The sequence below is a fragment of the Rhea americana genome, unplaced genomic scaffold (genome assembly GCF_003343005.1).
Source record: "Rhea americana isolate MKP2758 unplaced genomic scaffold, rheAme1 scaffold_224, whole genome shotgun sequence".
Classification (NCBI taxonomy): Eukaryota; Metazoa; Chordata; class Aves; order Rheiformes; family Rheidae; genus Rhea; species Rhea americana.
This window is the reverse complement of record NW_028186340.1, coordinates 1,120,390-1,136,675: the sequence shown is the minus strand read 5'-3', so window position 1 is coordinate 1,136,675 and position 16,286 is coordinate 1,120,390. Positions and strand designations below refer to the sequence as shown.

Sequence of the window (16,286 nt, the reverse complement as noted above, 5' to 3'; positions counted from 1 at the left end):
YCTCATTTTCAAATATCTACAACATGTTCAGCTCACTGTGGAAAAAACACATTTGACAGTTTTGTCAATATCTCAAAAAAACCCCACATAAATAACAGCATTTCAATTATTCAGTTGCATATTATATCAGGGCTTAATAAGAATAGTAACTCTATGCCACATTTTATGCTCCTAAAGTGTTTACCATTTACTAGAACAGATTATTTATTTATCTGAGATTTTWAAAAGTTGGTTTTAGCTTTTTTGCCCAGCTATGAAGCATATTCATGAGACCTTCCTGTGTAATACTTCAGACGAAACAGTCTATCTCAGTGAAGGTGCGTGCTTATTGAAAGTTAGCATCCATGACATTTATCTGAGGAAGATATTAATGAAATAGCAAATCACATTGTAATTCTTATTGAAATAAAAAAAAAAAAATATTTTCAGTGCTGTCTGCACATGGCATAAACCTCTGTGTACGGAAAACATTGTGTTATTACCTGTATTTATTTATCCCATCTTCACATGTGGCTCCATGTTGGCACTGGTTTATCTCACAGTCATTAATGTTCTCCAGGCATGTTTGTCCAGTCCATCCAAGAGCACAGACACAGTGAAATCTTTGGTTGCCTTTGTCATGGAAGCAGCTACCTCCATTTGCACATGCCTGAAGGTGAGAATTACACGTATGTAAGAAGCAGCTTTTATCTCTACATGTTGTACTTTTTTTTTTCCCAAGGAGTTTAACTGAACAAGCAGATCATAGAATCAGTAAAGCTGGAAGGGACCTCTGGAGATCATCCAGTCCAACCCTCAGCTTAGCCCATATGGGGGCTGAACCCACGACCTTGGCATTAGCAGCTCTAACCAACTGAGCTAAACCTGCCCATAGTTATAGGTATAACTATAGTTCTGTCTTGTAATATTGTAAAAGACATATCCAAGAACATCATTAAGTTAGTATTTCAAAATGTTTTTTTAATTGGAAGAAGTCATTTCTGATGCAATTTAACAATGACATTTGTCATAAACGACTTTAAAATGTGTTTATTTTAGGAGGGATGATAGTGATCTAACCTGTTACATTTCCATTAGAAGAACGATAGAGTAGAACAATTGTCTCACTGCCTTTAAAATCTAGGTATAATTGAATTTAATTTGTGATTAGAAAAAAAWTGGTTAATTTCAAAATTCTAACAATGATTCTGATTTACTACATATCCAGACCTGAATTCTTCGTATTCTAATGTATACATTACATCTACTCTCTKAGAAAAAAATGAGCCTTTTTTCTTCAGCTGAGAGAAATTGAAAAAATAATATATTGAGACAGGAAAGGTATTTTTTTCTTTTAGCTTTTATTTGATAACATTACTTACCAAAACAATTTTCATATGTGTTTCAAAAGTTACAGGAAGTTTAAGGTAGGACTGCACCCTTTTTCCTTTCTGTATTTTACCTTTAAGGTCAATTTTCATTTCTATAATAATTTTTCTGGTGTAAAAATGGATAACTACATTTTCATTTCAAAGCAATTAAGACCTCTCCTTCTAATCAATTGGTTTCTAAAGAAAATAGTGTACAGAAGATGAGCTAATGCACTAGTACTTCTGTTTGATTGAGTCTGAACCTCTTTAAAATGTCATTAAATTTTGTAATAATAACAGTTCTTGCCAGAAATCCTCTAATATTCATTTGTCTTTGATTAGGTTTTAAATTGAGCTTAAAATTGAAAGTTTTTGCTATGCTCTCAGAACAAAATTTTAGCATTATCTTAGAGTCCTTTCCCAGTAGGACATCTTCTTTAAGAAAAGAACTGCTCAGTGTAAATGCAGAGAAAACTCCTGTGCGTAGYTTTGGAAATACTCCCTTTTTTGTTTTTTATGTATCTTGTTACCTTCTTATTTAAACATTTCTTAGGGATTTTGTCTTAAGGCTTAATATTTTCTCAGAATTTGAATCAGTCAAATAAATTTATACTCAGTACTAAGTAACACTGGTTTAGTTGCCTAATGTTGTTCCATCAAGCTGTTTTACTCATTGATATTTCTATGTACCTAGTCTGGGATAACATTAGTATTTACTTTCATAGCCTGTGAAAGATAGGATGTGAGCAAAAATTAAGTTCTGATGTAGGTACATTCAACTCCCACAGGATTAGTTTTGAGTTGTTTTTACTTATGCATGGATTGGACGTRTCTTTCAAGATTTCCTCCATATCAAAAGCATGAGCCTATAAATTTATGATCATAAATTTATAAGATCTGAGTGAGTTCACTGGGTCCATTGTAGGACTGGGACTTCTGAGAAGTTAAACAGCAGAACCAAATCACAAACTTGTGAACATTGTTTTTAAGTCCTTTTTTTTTTTTTTTTTTTTAATATATCATGAAGTTAGGCCTTATACTAACAGATTTTTAAAACAATTCATCTAGAAAAACCTTACATAATTGAGACTAAAGTTGCATTTCAGTATTACCACAGTATGTTAATTATATTCTTATGTTGTTCTAATGCTTTTTACTGTAAAGTAATACACTATCCTTTAAGATATCAGTGTAATCTTAAGCAACTTTAAATTTAAATTTAAATTATAGAAGACATTTTTAGCATCAGATCGAATTAGTATTTTTTTCTATCAGGTAGATTTTTAGCTCTGCTATAAAATTAATTCCCTATCAGTTTAAATGTTGAAAACTCTGAGTTAGAAAGACAAAGAATTTTATAAGAAATTAAGACTAAATATATTTATTAATGTAGTCCTAAAATCAAATTAAAGACTACTACATTGCAGTTTTCTAAAGTTTCCCCCTGTAGATTTGTTTTACACTTTTCTATACAGGAAATAATTTTAAATTTCTCTTAAAATAGACAGGTCAACTGTCTTCTGGAAAAAGTAGTGTTCTTACATCAAGCTCTTTCTTCTTCCCTAAGTAAATCTTTCTCATAGTTAAGATTGAACAAAAATTAATGATTTAACAGACCATAAASAAAGACTCAACTGGTCATTCTGAGCATCACACCCCTCTACTACAGGTACTCTAAAACACAAGCACCTTATTATGTAGTCATGATACAACATAAGAAGAATCACTTTTAACACCAAACAAGAAATGTTGTTATAGCAAGGAAAGATAATTACTCCCTAGACAGCTGCATTTTCATCTTCTCTTTTCTTCAATTTGCTGTAATCCAGAGAAGTGCTATATGCCTATCTCTCTTCTTTAGATACCACATGGTGGGAAACTGAGCTAGAAGAATCTCACTCAGTGTAATTATTATTTCATAAAACKTCTCCCAGCTTACGTTTCCTTAATTTTTTTGCAGTTTGAATGAAACTCTATTTCTTTTCATATTTCAGACATATCATGGTACTACAGACTTSAGTCATTGTTACTGCAAATCCAATTGTATCTGGATATTCAAAATCTTCCAAAACTGMAATTTCAGTTTATCTGCTCTGTGTTCTTCCCTGAACTGGTGGTAACTTGAGCAAGTAGATAAAATATTTTTATTTAAAAAAATACCCACCCACACCAAAACAAACAAACAAACAAAAAAAGAATTTCAAGATATATTTGCTGGAAAGATCAGAACAAATTATGAAAAGAACAGAAATGGAAAAGTATAATGGATAATAAGCACTTTGCTTATTTTAACTGCTTGCAGATTTAACTTATACCTACATTTTAGATACTATTGAACAATTTTTTGTGGAGCAAATGCTTGAGTTCCTTACATTGTCTCTGAATAGAATCTGGTGCTTTTAATGGCCTCTRGAGTATGAGTCAGTCCTCCTTAGCAAGGCAGATTCAATTCCACTATGAAGTATTATTTGATCCAATCTATAAGTGAATCAGGTATTATAAACTCCGTTTCTAAAAAGCACTTAGAGAGTTATGAAGAAAATACRTGTTTACAGAAAATACATGTATCGCTTAGTATCCAAAACCATGCCTGCAATGMCTACTGGCGCTGCTAATTGATGAGYCATTGATTTTCTTAACATACAGATTGATTCTATGCTACAACCCTAAGTTTCAAGAACTTTATCTGTCCTTTGCAAAATGTGCACACTGAATTACATTCCACTTTTCCAGATCATTTCTCCAGTTTCTTAGAATCACCTTGAACTCTAGTATTTTGCTGTCAGACACTGGCTTCAGGTTCAATTCTATTAAGTGTAATCTATTCCATCATTCAGAAAGAAAACATTGAACGGAAATGGAAGCAGGTCAGGCCCTTGAAGAACACAACTTAATACATTCTTCCTTTGGGCCAGGAAACTACTGTTAACTACTGAGCATGATTATCTCAGCTGCTCTGCACCAAGCCAGGACAGATGCATTGCTTCACCAGCTTGCTTGTGAGAATACTCTGTGAGAAAAAGCTCTTCACTTTTCTTGCTTCTATTCTTGTTACAGAAGGAAATTAAAATAGCTTGAAATGATTCACTCCTAACAGTTCTCCCTTTCCTTTCTCTTTCCTCACTCCTCCCTTTCTTTTCTTAGTWACTTAAAAATATTTTTGTTCCATACTTTTCTTCAGAAATTTTAATGAATTGATTATCATTCCAGTTTCCTTTAAATAAGTAAAGGTGGTATTTAGTTCTAAATAAAAGTATGTATACATGCATTTTAGATATATAAGTAATGCTTGTCTTTTCYTAATTTTCCGATCTCAATCATCTTGTTTAAGTTCTCAAAGATAAACAATTAACCATACAAAAACTACCTCTACTAATTTTTAGGAWAAAGTTCTCTAGAATAAGCTTCTATTAAATCATAAAAGTATCCTCTCTCTTGTTCGAATGTTGAAAAGTTTATCTTAAACCAACCATGCTTGTCTTGAAAACACAGTCAGGATTTGAGGCCCACAGGTCTCTCTTTGGGCATAAGTTCACTAAGCAGATATTGACAGACACACACGCACACACAAATTGTTTCCCCTAAATCATATCAAAGCTGTTTAACTCAAACTATCAGTATAGTATCTGCAATATGTCAGAACTGCAGAGTCAACCTCTAATCTAAAAATCAAGCTGTRTTTTTCTGGTATGTGCATCACCAGTAACAAAGATTTACTGAGAAGAGAATTATTTGCAGGGACAGCTTGGAGGTTAATTGGGAAAGTTTTGTTGACAAATTTGTAGCTTTCAAGATGTTTAAGTGCTTCTTTCCTCCTTCACTTCTTAGTTCAAAAGTAATGCAGAGTATAAAGCTTGATACTTATGTTGCACTTTGACCAATATTAAGAGCATATAAACAAAGGTTTTCCAACCACCTTGGACTAGAAACGTTTTTAGCTTCAAAGGGCAAAGTACTACATCTCATTTACATGAAACCATCTTTTTATTAAATTTAAGATACTTAAATTGCAGTGTAAGAGACCTTACATTAAATAACAAATATATTCTAAATCTTTACTTTTTGTTTCTCTAAATTATCACTGCTATTAGTGACCTCACAAATATAATGGTTTGTAGCATTATTCAATAAAATCAGCTATGATAAATCAGAACTACAGCTTTGTAAACAGCTACAGTAGAAAGAATAGAAAGTGTTAATGAAATAATCTTCAAAGGAGTATAATATATCAAGAGCAAAGAAAACAGCATGAGCATTCATGCTTTATTTGCAGTGTTGCATGATTGAGGTGATTGCCTCGCTTTTACAGATCAAAAAATTGTGCCCCAGCATTTGCATAAAGTAGAATAATATGCTAATATCAGKACCAGGGCAACCTCTCTAAACAGCAGCCTCTCTAAACACTGAATAAGCTATGAACTGAGTAAGCAGATATTCTCATGCAGAAGATGGGAATTGTGTTTCTAACTGCAAGTACAACTGGGTAACTTGGGATAATTCAGCTCATAAAAGGAAAAAAACMCAACTTTTAAATAAATTGTGCAAGTGGATCTCAATAATCCAGCTGACTGTAACAGTAAAAGGAAATCAGGAGTTTTGAAATGGCAACTGAAAGGACTCATYTGGACCTCTTTACCAATGCCAAACATTCTCTTTCCTGAGTTAAACTCAGTTTACACATCACAGAATCACTGAATGGTTGAGGTTGGAAGGGACCTCTGGAGATCATCTAGTCCAACCTCCCTGCTCAAGCAGGGTCACCTGGAGCACATTGCCCAGGATTGTGTCCAGACAGCTTTTGAATATCTCCAGGGATGGAAACTCCACAGCCTAACCTGTTCAGGTACTCTGTCACCCTCATAGGAAAAGAGCTTTTTCCTCATGTTCAGACTGAAATTCCGATGTTTCAGTTTGTGCCCATTGTCTCTTGTCCTATTGCTTAGCACCACTGAAAAGAGTCTGCCCCCTTCCTCTTTACACTCCCCTTCAGACACTTATACAGATTGATAAGATCCCCAGGCTTCCCCAGGCTGAAGAGGCCCAGCTCTCGCAGCCCTTCCTCAGAGGGCAGGTGCTCCAGCCCTCTGATCATCTTCGTAGCCCGATGCTGGACTCTCTCCAGTAGCTCCATGTCTCTCTTGTAGTGGGGAGCCCAGAACTGGACACAGCACTCGAGATGAGGCCTCACCAGGGCTGAGTAGAGGGGCAGATCACCTCCCTTGACCTGCTAGCAACACTCTTCCTAATGCACCCCAGAAGACCATTGGCCTTCTTGACCACAAGGGCACATTGCTGGCTCATGGTCAACCTGTCATCCACCAGCACTCCCATGTCCTTCTCTGCAGAGCTGCTCTCCAGAAGGTCAGCACCCAGCTTGTACTGGTGCCTAGGGTTATTCCTCCCTAGATGTAGGACCCTGCACTTGAACTTCATGAGGTTCCTCTCCGGCCACCTCTCCAGCCTGTCCARGTCTCTCTGAATGGCAGCACAGCCCTGAGGTGTTTCAGCCACTCCTCCCAGCTTGGTGTCCTCAGCAAACTTTCTGAGGAGGCACTCTGTCCCCCTCATCCAGGTCATTGACGAATAAGTTGAACTCACATGAGAATTAGTTTTAGACACACCAAGTTCATGACCACTAAGTGYGTCTGTTTATATTTTGTAAGTAAAATAAAACAGAAAGAGAAAATTMTTTTAAACACCTAAAATTCCATTTAAAATACAATAAACATTGGCTAACATCATGAAAGTCCCATACCTACTGCTACTGTTTCAAAACTTTTCTTAGGAAATGTTAACAGAATCTATGATTTTGTAAGTTTGTGAAGTAAGATGTTGCTTTCTGTTAATAGTATTTTGAAAAACTAACATTTTGAGGAAGAGCTGTAACTACTGCATAGGGCTTAGCTAATGTTAATAAAAAATAATAATTAAAAAACCAGAGGTCTTAGGATGCCCCCACATTTGTGTTAATCTGGTGTATTTGAGTCAGAAGTGGGCTTTGAAGTGTATCCCTCAGCTGTCCCCACTTTCTGCTCTTGGGAATCATACTTCTGAGCGATCTCAAAGGATGCAAACTAGATTTCTTCAGAATGAAACTAACCACAAATTTCATTTCAGAAACACATCTAAGATTTTCCAGGCAGCAACAGGCACTCAGTCTATGGGACCAGTCTAGAAGTATTCCCTAGAATACCCTAAGAAATTCCCTAATGAAAATAAATTCTCTAAAATGCATCCAGTCAGACTTGTGATCTTTAGCAGAAACTGTTTCTCTACTGATTTTCTCTTGTGCTGCACAGCTTACTAWTATAGACACAGACCTAATGATGGATGAGAGTTCTGGACGTGAAATTTTATGTGAAATACTCACAACATTTTATGGCTGGCAACTGACAGCCCAGTATTAAGGTTACATTTGGTAACAATGCTTACCAGACCTATTGTTTCCTCTCTTACACACTTGTCTATGTACAGTCATTCGACTGTCTGTACAAAGTACAATAGGTTAGCAGTGCAGGAAAAAACATATAATGTTAAATCAACAGTCTATCCCCCCAAAATCTTCTTCCAAGGAAAAAGAYTGAAATAAACAGTAATATCACTGTGACAGAATGTTTCTCTTTATTATTGACGAAAGTCTAACAGCCTATGAAGCATTTATATTGACAGCACTTTAAAGCTACAGGTATGATCACTGTTTCTGCAAAACTGAATCATTGTTACCCATGCAAATGTTTGTGTTGATCTTACCAAAACTTCTGTATCATTGTGTCTAGACTGACAAAAGTGTATCTGCCAGAAGATTTCAAAAATTATTCACTACCTTCCTTTGACAGAGACAACTTTGTGAGGGTAGAGCCATGAGCTATGAAGAAACTCTCTTCTGYGGACCTCATGTTGTTCTCTACTGAAGAAATGAACAGTTTTGAGGGGTGACAGCTGACAGTTTGTAGTCAGCAAAAAAATAAATTTGAGAAATCAAAAATACACAAGCAGTTCACAGACTGAATGACAAACTAAAGCCAGAGACCAGAGCTACCAGCTTTGATCTCTATTTTCGTATGAACGGAAAATACGTTGATAGCATACCTCTTCTTAGCTGACCCCTGACTTACACTGTCCAAGGATGTCTTTAATTCATTTTTGTTAGCAAAAGAGTTAAACTCAGCTACCTTAGTGAACTTGTTTTTCCATTGAATTGTCCTGAGTTTCTGTAATAAAACTAAGTATTAAACTTGTGTAACACAAAATAGAACTAAATTTCCTAGTTACAAAGTTAAGATTAGATTTTGAATCTATAGCTCCTGTTTTAATGGACTAAGATTTCTTCAATTATTTTATATTTATTTTAAAGAACAATAACCTTAATGCCAGAAAAGTATTGTGCCAGGATAAAAGCATTAGTATTATTATATATTTATAAAAAGAGACAACAATTACCAATGACTTTTTTTTTTTTTGCATTTTAATTAAGAAAATATTAAAAAGACTAGCATTCTTTTTAGTCTATTGTCCTGGATACACAAATGGAGATAAAACAGTTCACCATATCTGAGATACCATTGATAATGGAAAAGAAATGAAAGAAGAATGCAAAAATACATAGTAATTTTCTAGACATAAAGAATAAATAATGGCTTAAATGTTGAATAAATGGTGCAATTTACTAACTAACAGCAAAATTTAATCTCACATTATTATTTTGACTACTTCAAAAAGAATTCAAATATTAATTTGTTTGAATAAGGCCATTATTTTTTCTATAAGGAAATGGTATTACTTTAATGATCTGTGGACTAAGTAAACAAATAAAGCTCAATTATATCATATCCTTTATTTCAGTTGTTATTCTCCTTCCCGTAAGAAAATCTACCAATTGTTCACATTATGGCCAAACTAAGTGCCTCATGTAGTGGGCATGTATGCATATACATGTAAATACATGTGTTTGTATACGTGTGTACACACACACACACACACACACACACACATATACATATGTATTGCACATGAAATGTATGATGTTCTATGTAATGTTTATATGAATAAATTAGATATGTCCAATGGCTTTTAAACAAATATTACAGTAAAATGTTTTAGCAGCTCACATCAGCATTCTTGGCACAGCATCAATTCTCATCCTAACTAGCCGTAATGATTATTGCATCATTATAGTATTATGCCATGTATAGTAAATTTACACTCAGTATGGCACTTTAAATCATAAAAATGTTAAAATTTACCAGATGCTGAACAATTTAAAAATAAATCTTTAAGATAGTAAGTATTTCTGTGTCACATTTTGTATTTCATTGGTGAGTATGTACTGGTGGACTTCAAGGTGACATAAATGTTGATTGCTTCTTTGTAAATGTATTGCCTGCTCTGCATAGTATATTCTTATGGTGAATATATTTCAATAAAAGAATTGATTAAGCCTTTGAAACAGTGGTTATCATGTTTGAGCAGCTGTTTGAAAGGGGTATATAGCATTATGTACGTTGCTTTTTAAATAACTATCATTATGAAAAAATGCCAMAGTATTTTACTTCATCCAGTACCAAAATCTCAATAATTCCAGGGCCTGTATCTGTAGTCCCTCCCCCCACCTCCCCAGGAACTAATCTTACCCAAACCAGCAATATAACTGAATGAGACACTTAATGGAAATGAGAAGGACACAACAAATAAAGTTCTTAAAGACATCTGAGTGCACAGTAGATGCTATTTTGGCCTAAACATTATCAGTATCTGAAGCATTGATTCTAAAATATTTTGAATACAGGAAAATCAAATTCAGTACTGTATTTGTGAATACTTTATTAATTCGTAAGGAGAATTTGGGATTTTGTAACTTCTCAGCATTTTCAACTGGCATTGCAGTATAGTCTACCTTACTTAAGTTTTTTTTATTATTTAGTTGATTATGGTCTTTAGTCTGGTTTTCAATGGAAATGAAGCTTTTGTCATCAGGCTTTCTGTGCCCTGATGCATCATCAACCACTTCTCTAATACTATTAAACACAACAGAACATTTCAAGCAAATCTTGCCTTAAGTTCTTAGAAGTTTCACAACACAGCATTAGCAAGTMGGAGACAACGAGACATCAATGAGTAAACCTTCAAAAGTAAGACAGGCAGAGCTCAGATATTATCCAGTTTGTCTAACAATGACTAGATTAGTCACATCATGCACTCTTGGATATACGTGTTACACAGGAGAGAGGAAGGGTAGCATAAAAATAGAATTAGTATAAATATAGTGTTTAGGAAACCCATAGGAAATGCGGTTTGATCAGCTCACAGCTTGTAGAATAATTTGTTTGATTTCCAGAAAGCACTGGGGTGAATATATCACTTTATCCTACCTCTGTGTTTCCAATACATGGTGATAAACATGTGTAATTAAATCCATGAGATTTATCCATACATAGTGCTCCTGGGGCACAGCTTATATTGTAGAGTAGACAGGCATCAATATCCAGTTCACATCTTTCACCTTCAAAACCTGCACCACAAAGAGAATGTTTAATCACAGTTCATTCATGTATATTGATATTGTGTCTACTCACGATGTTAGCAGTTAACATCAGTTTACTAGAGTAATTYGGCAATTTTATTTCCTAAACAAAGCAAAAAAATGAGATTCTTCAAAAAAATATTTATTACATATACTGAAATATGTTGCTGTTTTGACATAATGAGATTCCACTTAACTATTTTGATTACATTTCTTTGTGCTGTTGAGTATATATAATAAATTTCCAAYGACTCACCTATGGGGCAGGTGCATTTATAATGGTCTTCATAGTTAACACATGTTCCTCCATTTTCACATGAGTTGGAACCACAGTTATCAATTTGTACCTCACATAATTCTCCTGGGGGATAAAAAAAGATTACTAAAAAGGTTAATGAAAATCATGTTCTTAAAAAATTGAACTGAACCATATTAATAATATGGGTGAAATAGATGTTTTAAACAATCTTTCTGGAATATTGATTAGAACTTAAAACCTTGTGTGCAAGGCTACAGACAACTTTATCTCCATTTATACGAGAATGTCTCAGGCCCTCAGAGAAAAGGTCAGTACAAATTCTGCCATGCAGACAGATCCCTATCAGTATTAAAGACCAGTTTTAGATTGGGACCCAAGTGGCGAGGATTTTAGCTGCAAGTAATTATATGAAATGGGTGCAATACCCTTGCATTTTCTTTTTTTTTCTTTTGCTGTTGCACAAGTCAACCCTAATCTCTACTTATGATTGATTTGATTCTGTTATATATATACTTCTTTATCTCTTTCCTAGGCTCTATTTTGGCTACAAAAWAAAGTCTACATTTGTCTAAGATAACCTTTGATGTCTTTCCTCTAGATAATTACTTGCTCCTTTTTTTAAAAAAAAAATTAGATAAGATATTTTGTATTTTGTGAAAAGTGTATAATATTCTATTTGAAATTCTTCATATGGCAAAAAGTACATTTTACATTTTACAGGAGTAAATTCTACCATAAGATATAAAGCTTACTGATATAAAAAGATTGAAATGAAAATACAAAGTGTGGAATTGCTGTGAAATGTTTTTAAAAAATATAGGTAATAGGAAATTAGACACTTGCTGTTTGTTATTACAATGCAATATGTAACATTACCTGGCTATCTATGGACAACTGGATCTTACATTTATTGTATTCTGATTTGCTCACTTTGTCTTGACATTAACGGTAACTAAATGTATCTGTATCTTTGGGGAGATACCATTATGATTAATATTTTTATAAAGGTAGACTGAGAGTCAGCACTGGAGTTATAAAATGTGATTGCRTGTGATACAAGTTGGCAAAATAAATGCTGAACAATATATAGATGTTTCACTGGGAATTCAGGTGAATRTATCTAACAAGTTATGTTGTCTTCTAGGAAGTGGGATTTTCCTTTTTCTTAAGGACTAGAAGAGAAAATTAAAGAAAAAAAGATGAGTAAAAAAAAGCTTCAACTCCACTTTAATATAGATTTTGAATACATTTTTCATATTTATTCATAAAGGTAGAATTGAGAACATTGTCTTGTCCAAGATACCCTTATGAATAAATGTTAGTACAATCAGATGGGCTTAAAGAATTATTTTGGGATAAATCTGGAATCATATTAATGGCTGACTTCTTTTAGCAAACTTTACAACTTTTCACTGCCACAATGAGGTCAAGAAAAACTAGTAACTCCAAACTGTTATAAAATTTATTATAATCTGAGTACTGCTGAGAAATGCATAATTTATGGTATTAAGATCTGATTAAGTGTTAAATGGATGTCAGGAGAGATCTCCACAGTAATCCACTTAGCTTTTAATGTCTAATTATCACTTCATAGAGAGTGAGGGCTGAATAAYTGAGAACTGAAATACTTAAAGAACCCAGGAAGATTTTTGCGTAMAGTTAAGCCTGTTATTCTATCAGCAGTAAGTTCTGCAGGTATAAGGAACAAAGAAGACATAAAGAATTCAACTATTCACTCAATTACTCAAGAATCAACTATTTTAGTAAGAGTTTACTGTTCCACTGTTTATTTTTCAACCTCCTGCTGAAAGGAGGTCCAGTTAGAGCAGGTTTCTCAGGATCTTGTTCAGYCAAATTTTGAATATCTACAAGGATGGAGACTGTACAACCTCTCTGGGCAACCTGTTCCAATGTTTSACTCTCTTTATGATGTTTCTCCTTATATACAATCAGAATTGAGTCTATTACTTGTCCTTACACTGTGCACCTCTGAGAAGATCCTGGCTCCATCTTCTATATTCCCCTTGGCTGTGGACAGCAACAAGACCTTCCTTTAGCCTTCTCTCTCTCGTGCTGAACAACTCCGGATCTTTTGGCCTCTCCTTGTAAGTCATGTTCTCTGTGTCTCCTGATCATTTTAGTGGCCATCCCCCAGACTCACGCTAGTCTGTCAAAGTCTTTCTTGTACTGAGCAGATCCAGACTCTACACAGTACTTCAGATGTCTCTCACAAGTGCCAAAAGTGGGGGGAGGGGAGGGGAGGGAGGGGAAGAATCACTTTCCTAGACCTGCTGTCTATACTCTTGTTAAGGCAGCCCACAATATGATTGCTGCCTTTGCCTCAAGGACACATGAGYGGGTCATGTTCAGCTTGTCTACCAAGACCCTGAGGTCCTTTTCTGTCAAGTTGCTTTCAAGGCAGTGAACTCCCACCCTGAAGTGTTCCATGGAGTWGTTCTTTCCTGACTGCAACACCTTATGTTTGCCTTTGTTGTTTTTCACAAATTCCCCGCCAGCCCATTACTCAGCCTATTCAGGTTCCTCCTGAGAGTAGCCCGGTCCTCCAGTGTATGAACTGCTCTCTGTATCTTGGTATCATCCATAGACTTGCTGGGAACATACTTCATTCCATCATCCAGGTTGTTAATAAAGGCACTAAATAATAATGGATCATGTATCAATTCCAGAAGGATAATAATGGTAAGTTGGACTCTGCACTCCAATCACCACTTTTTGAGATTCACAATCCAGCCACTTTCCCACCCACCTTTCCATACACTTATTGAGTCCATATCTCAYTAATTTAGCTGAAAGGATTGCTTTCCATGTGGCTTGCATTTGTGTATAGGCACTTGAGATGAACCCCCTAGATGTGCTGCCTTCAAAAGGGGAGTGTATGATTGTGTTGGCCCCTAGCTGCTTTCTCACTATCCTTTCACCTGAATGCAGGTAAAAGCCTTTCCAGGCCTTCCCAAGAAATAGACTTCAATATACTATCAATTGCTGTATGGCCAAAACTCCCAACATAAATAATCTCTAATTCATTGTCTTTTTACAAATCCTTGGAAATAGGCAAATGCTTTGCTAACTTATTTTTGAGAAATTAATACAGACTAGAATTATGGTAAAGAAGTTCTTCCATAATGATCAGTGAATGGACTACYTGTCTTGCTGAGGAAAACACAAAGCATACAGATGTTTGGATGCTTGTTCTGCCTGTGCTATAAGATGGTCAATCATTTAACTACATTAACATTCTAACTGTGAAAAAATACATCCTGCTTCTCAGCTGTGTCTATTAGCTTGTAATTCATGATGCACTAAAGCAACTGCATAGTTTTGGGATCAGAATTAGCTATCTAAGAAACAGATATAAAAGCATTTGTATGTCTGTTCCTGATCATAATCTGACTAGAGCATTTAAATGAGCAATAACAAATAACCAWATACAGGTAATATTCACCTAAGAATTCTAAAGGGATTCAAAAATGACATTACTGAACTACTACCAATAGCTTGTGAGCAATCATTTAAACTGACTTTGTACCAGAAGAATGAAAGGTGGCAAATGTGATAGTAATTCTACAAGGACACACTGAGGACYGTAACCATGTAGCACTGTAATATTGTATTCCCATTGCTAGTAACAAGCCATAAGCTTTGTAGTGAATTCAGAAGGCCTCAGGATTCTGGCTTGTCACACTGTCTCTGTCTGAATTTTTCTTGTCCTGCCTGCAGCCTTGTTTTACTTGCTTTAGGTGTGACAGCAACATCTCTAACTGACCGTGTGTCTATGGCTGACTGGTTTTACTTTTGTGTATCTTCGTGTAGTACAACCATAGTTCTATACAGATAGCAGTAAGATAGCACTAACAAATATTTATTTTATGTAGAATGAGATATTTGTGATTCTAAAATAATGATAYAGTGTAGAGAAGTACAAAGTGGGTATGAAAGTAGAGGCCTTGACAAGTAGAGACATAGAATATGGCATAGAGGAGTAGGGGTATGGGATGGTAAGAGATGCAGCACAGTCACATGTGTAAATAACTCAGCAAGGGTCAGTGAAAGAAATGCAGACCTAGAGCTGGACAAAGCTGATTTTAATGGTAACAAAGAGAAAAAAAAACAGTATTTACCATATGTAAAGGCCACCACATACAATAAATTCAGACATAACACAGAGCTGCAGACCAATGAAAAAAGATAGATGTAAAAGCATGTTAGCAAACATACAAAAATGACCTGAACCAGATTCTAAAGAGACAAAGAAGAAACCACCAAGATGAACACCATTTTCCCCCTGRCAGAGGACTCCACAAGCTGACAACTCRCCATAACACYCCATCACTACCACTATCACCTCCAACCTTAGGACCCAGAGGAGCGGGGGAAGGATGAGCATAACATCAGAAAGGGATAGAAACTAAGAAGTATGTGCACAAGTATTTTAAGTACAATATTATTCTTGCTTTTTCTGTAACAATAAGATCCGGACTCATAATGATTGGACTGTTAAAATTTCAATTAGACTAACAACAAATTCTCAGTCTTATATATAAGATATGCTTTCTCTTTGCCCATAAACAAGATTTTGAGCACAAGACTAATTAGAGATATACATACTAGTAAGTCTGCATTACCTGAAAGTCCTTATACAGAATATAGCTAGCAGTTTCCTTTAACATGACATAGTGCAGAAAAATCAGCACTTCTAAAAAGAGACCATTACATTAGATTACGCACAAATACAAACACATAGCGTCATTACTTTTTTGACCATTTAAATTAAGAAGCTAGTGGGAATGTTATTTAYCCTTTGCTGATTATTAGCATTTGGTTCCTTTTATCAGAGTGGTCCCAGTATATCTAAAGGAGAGACCTCTTTTTTGGTGTATTTTTGTAGTCTCATGCATGTGAGACTTTCAGGTAGAATCCAACATATCTGTTTACTAATATTAACAAAAGAAATAATTCCATTCAATGAAGGAACATCCTTCCAGAAAAAAAATGAAGAAAAGAATTAGTATTTCAAACTTGCCTTTTACATTTCACAAAGTATCTGTCACCAGTCTTTGAAGCATCCCATCTCCACTTTGATCTGCTAGAGAGTTCTTCCTGAATAATTACAACTTCTGCTGTTAGCAGAGCTTTCTAA

At 35.0% G+C, this 16,286-nt stretch overlaps 1 protein-coding gene across 1 annotated transcript in view; it reads right to left on the bottom strand.

Annotated features, from left to right (window-relative positions):
* The window catches only part of LOC146595489 (uncharacterized), a gene marked incomplete at its 3' end in the record, with an annotated part of 408,834 nt that overhangs the window by 289,691 nt on the left and 102,857 nt on the right, over positions 1-16,286 (bottom strand). Inside the window, exons 8-10 of the mRNA XM_085305610.1 lie at positions 11,126-11,230; positions 10,718-10,857; positions 483-649 (exon numbers count right to left, since the gene is read on the bottom strand). Of these exons, the coding sequence (XP_085161736.1) occupies positions 483-649; positions 10,718-10,857; positions 11,126-11,230 (412 nt within the window). The remainder of the gene's footprint in view (positions 1-482; positions 650-10,717; positions 10,858-11,125; positions 11,231-16,286) is intronic.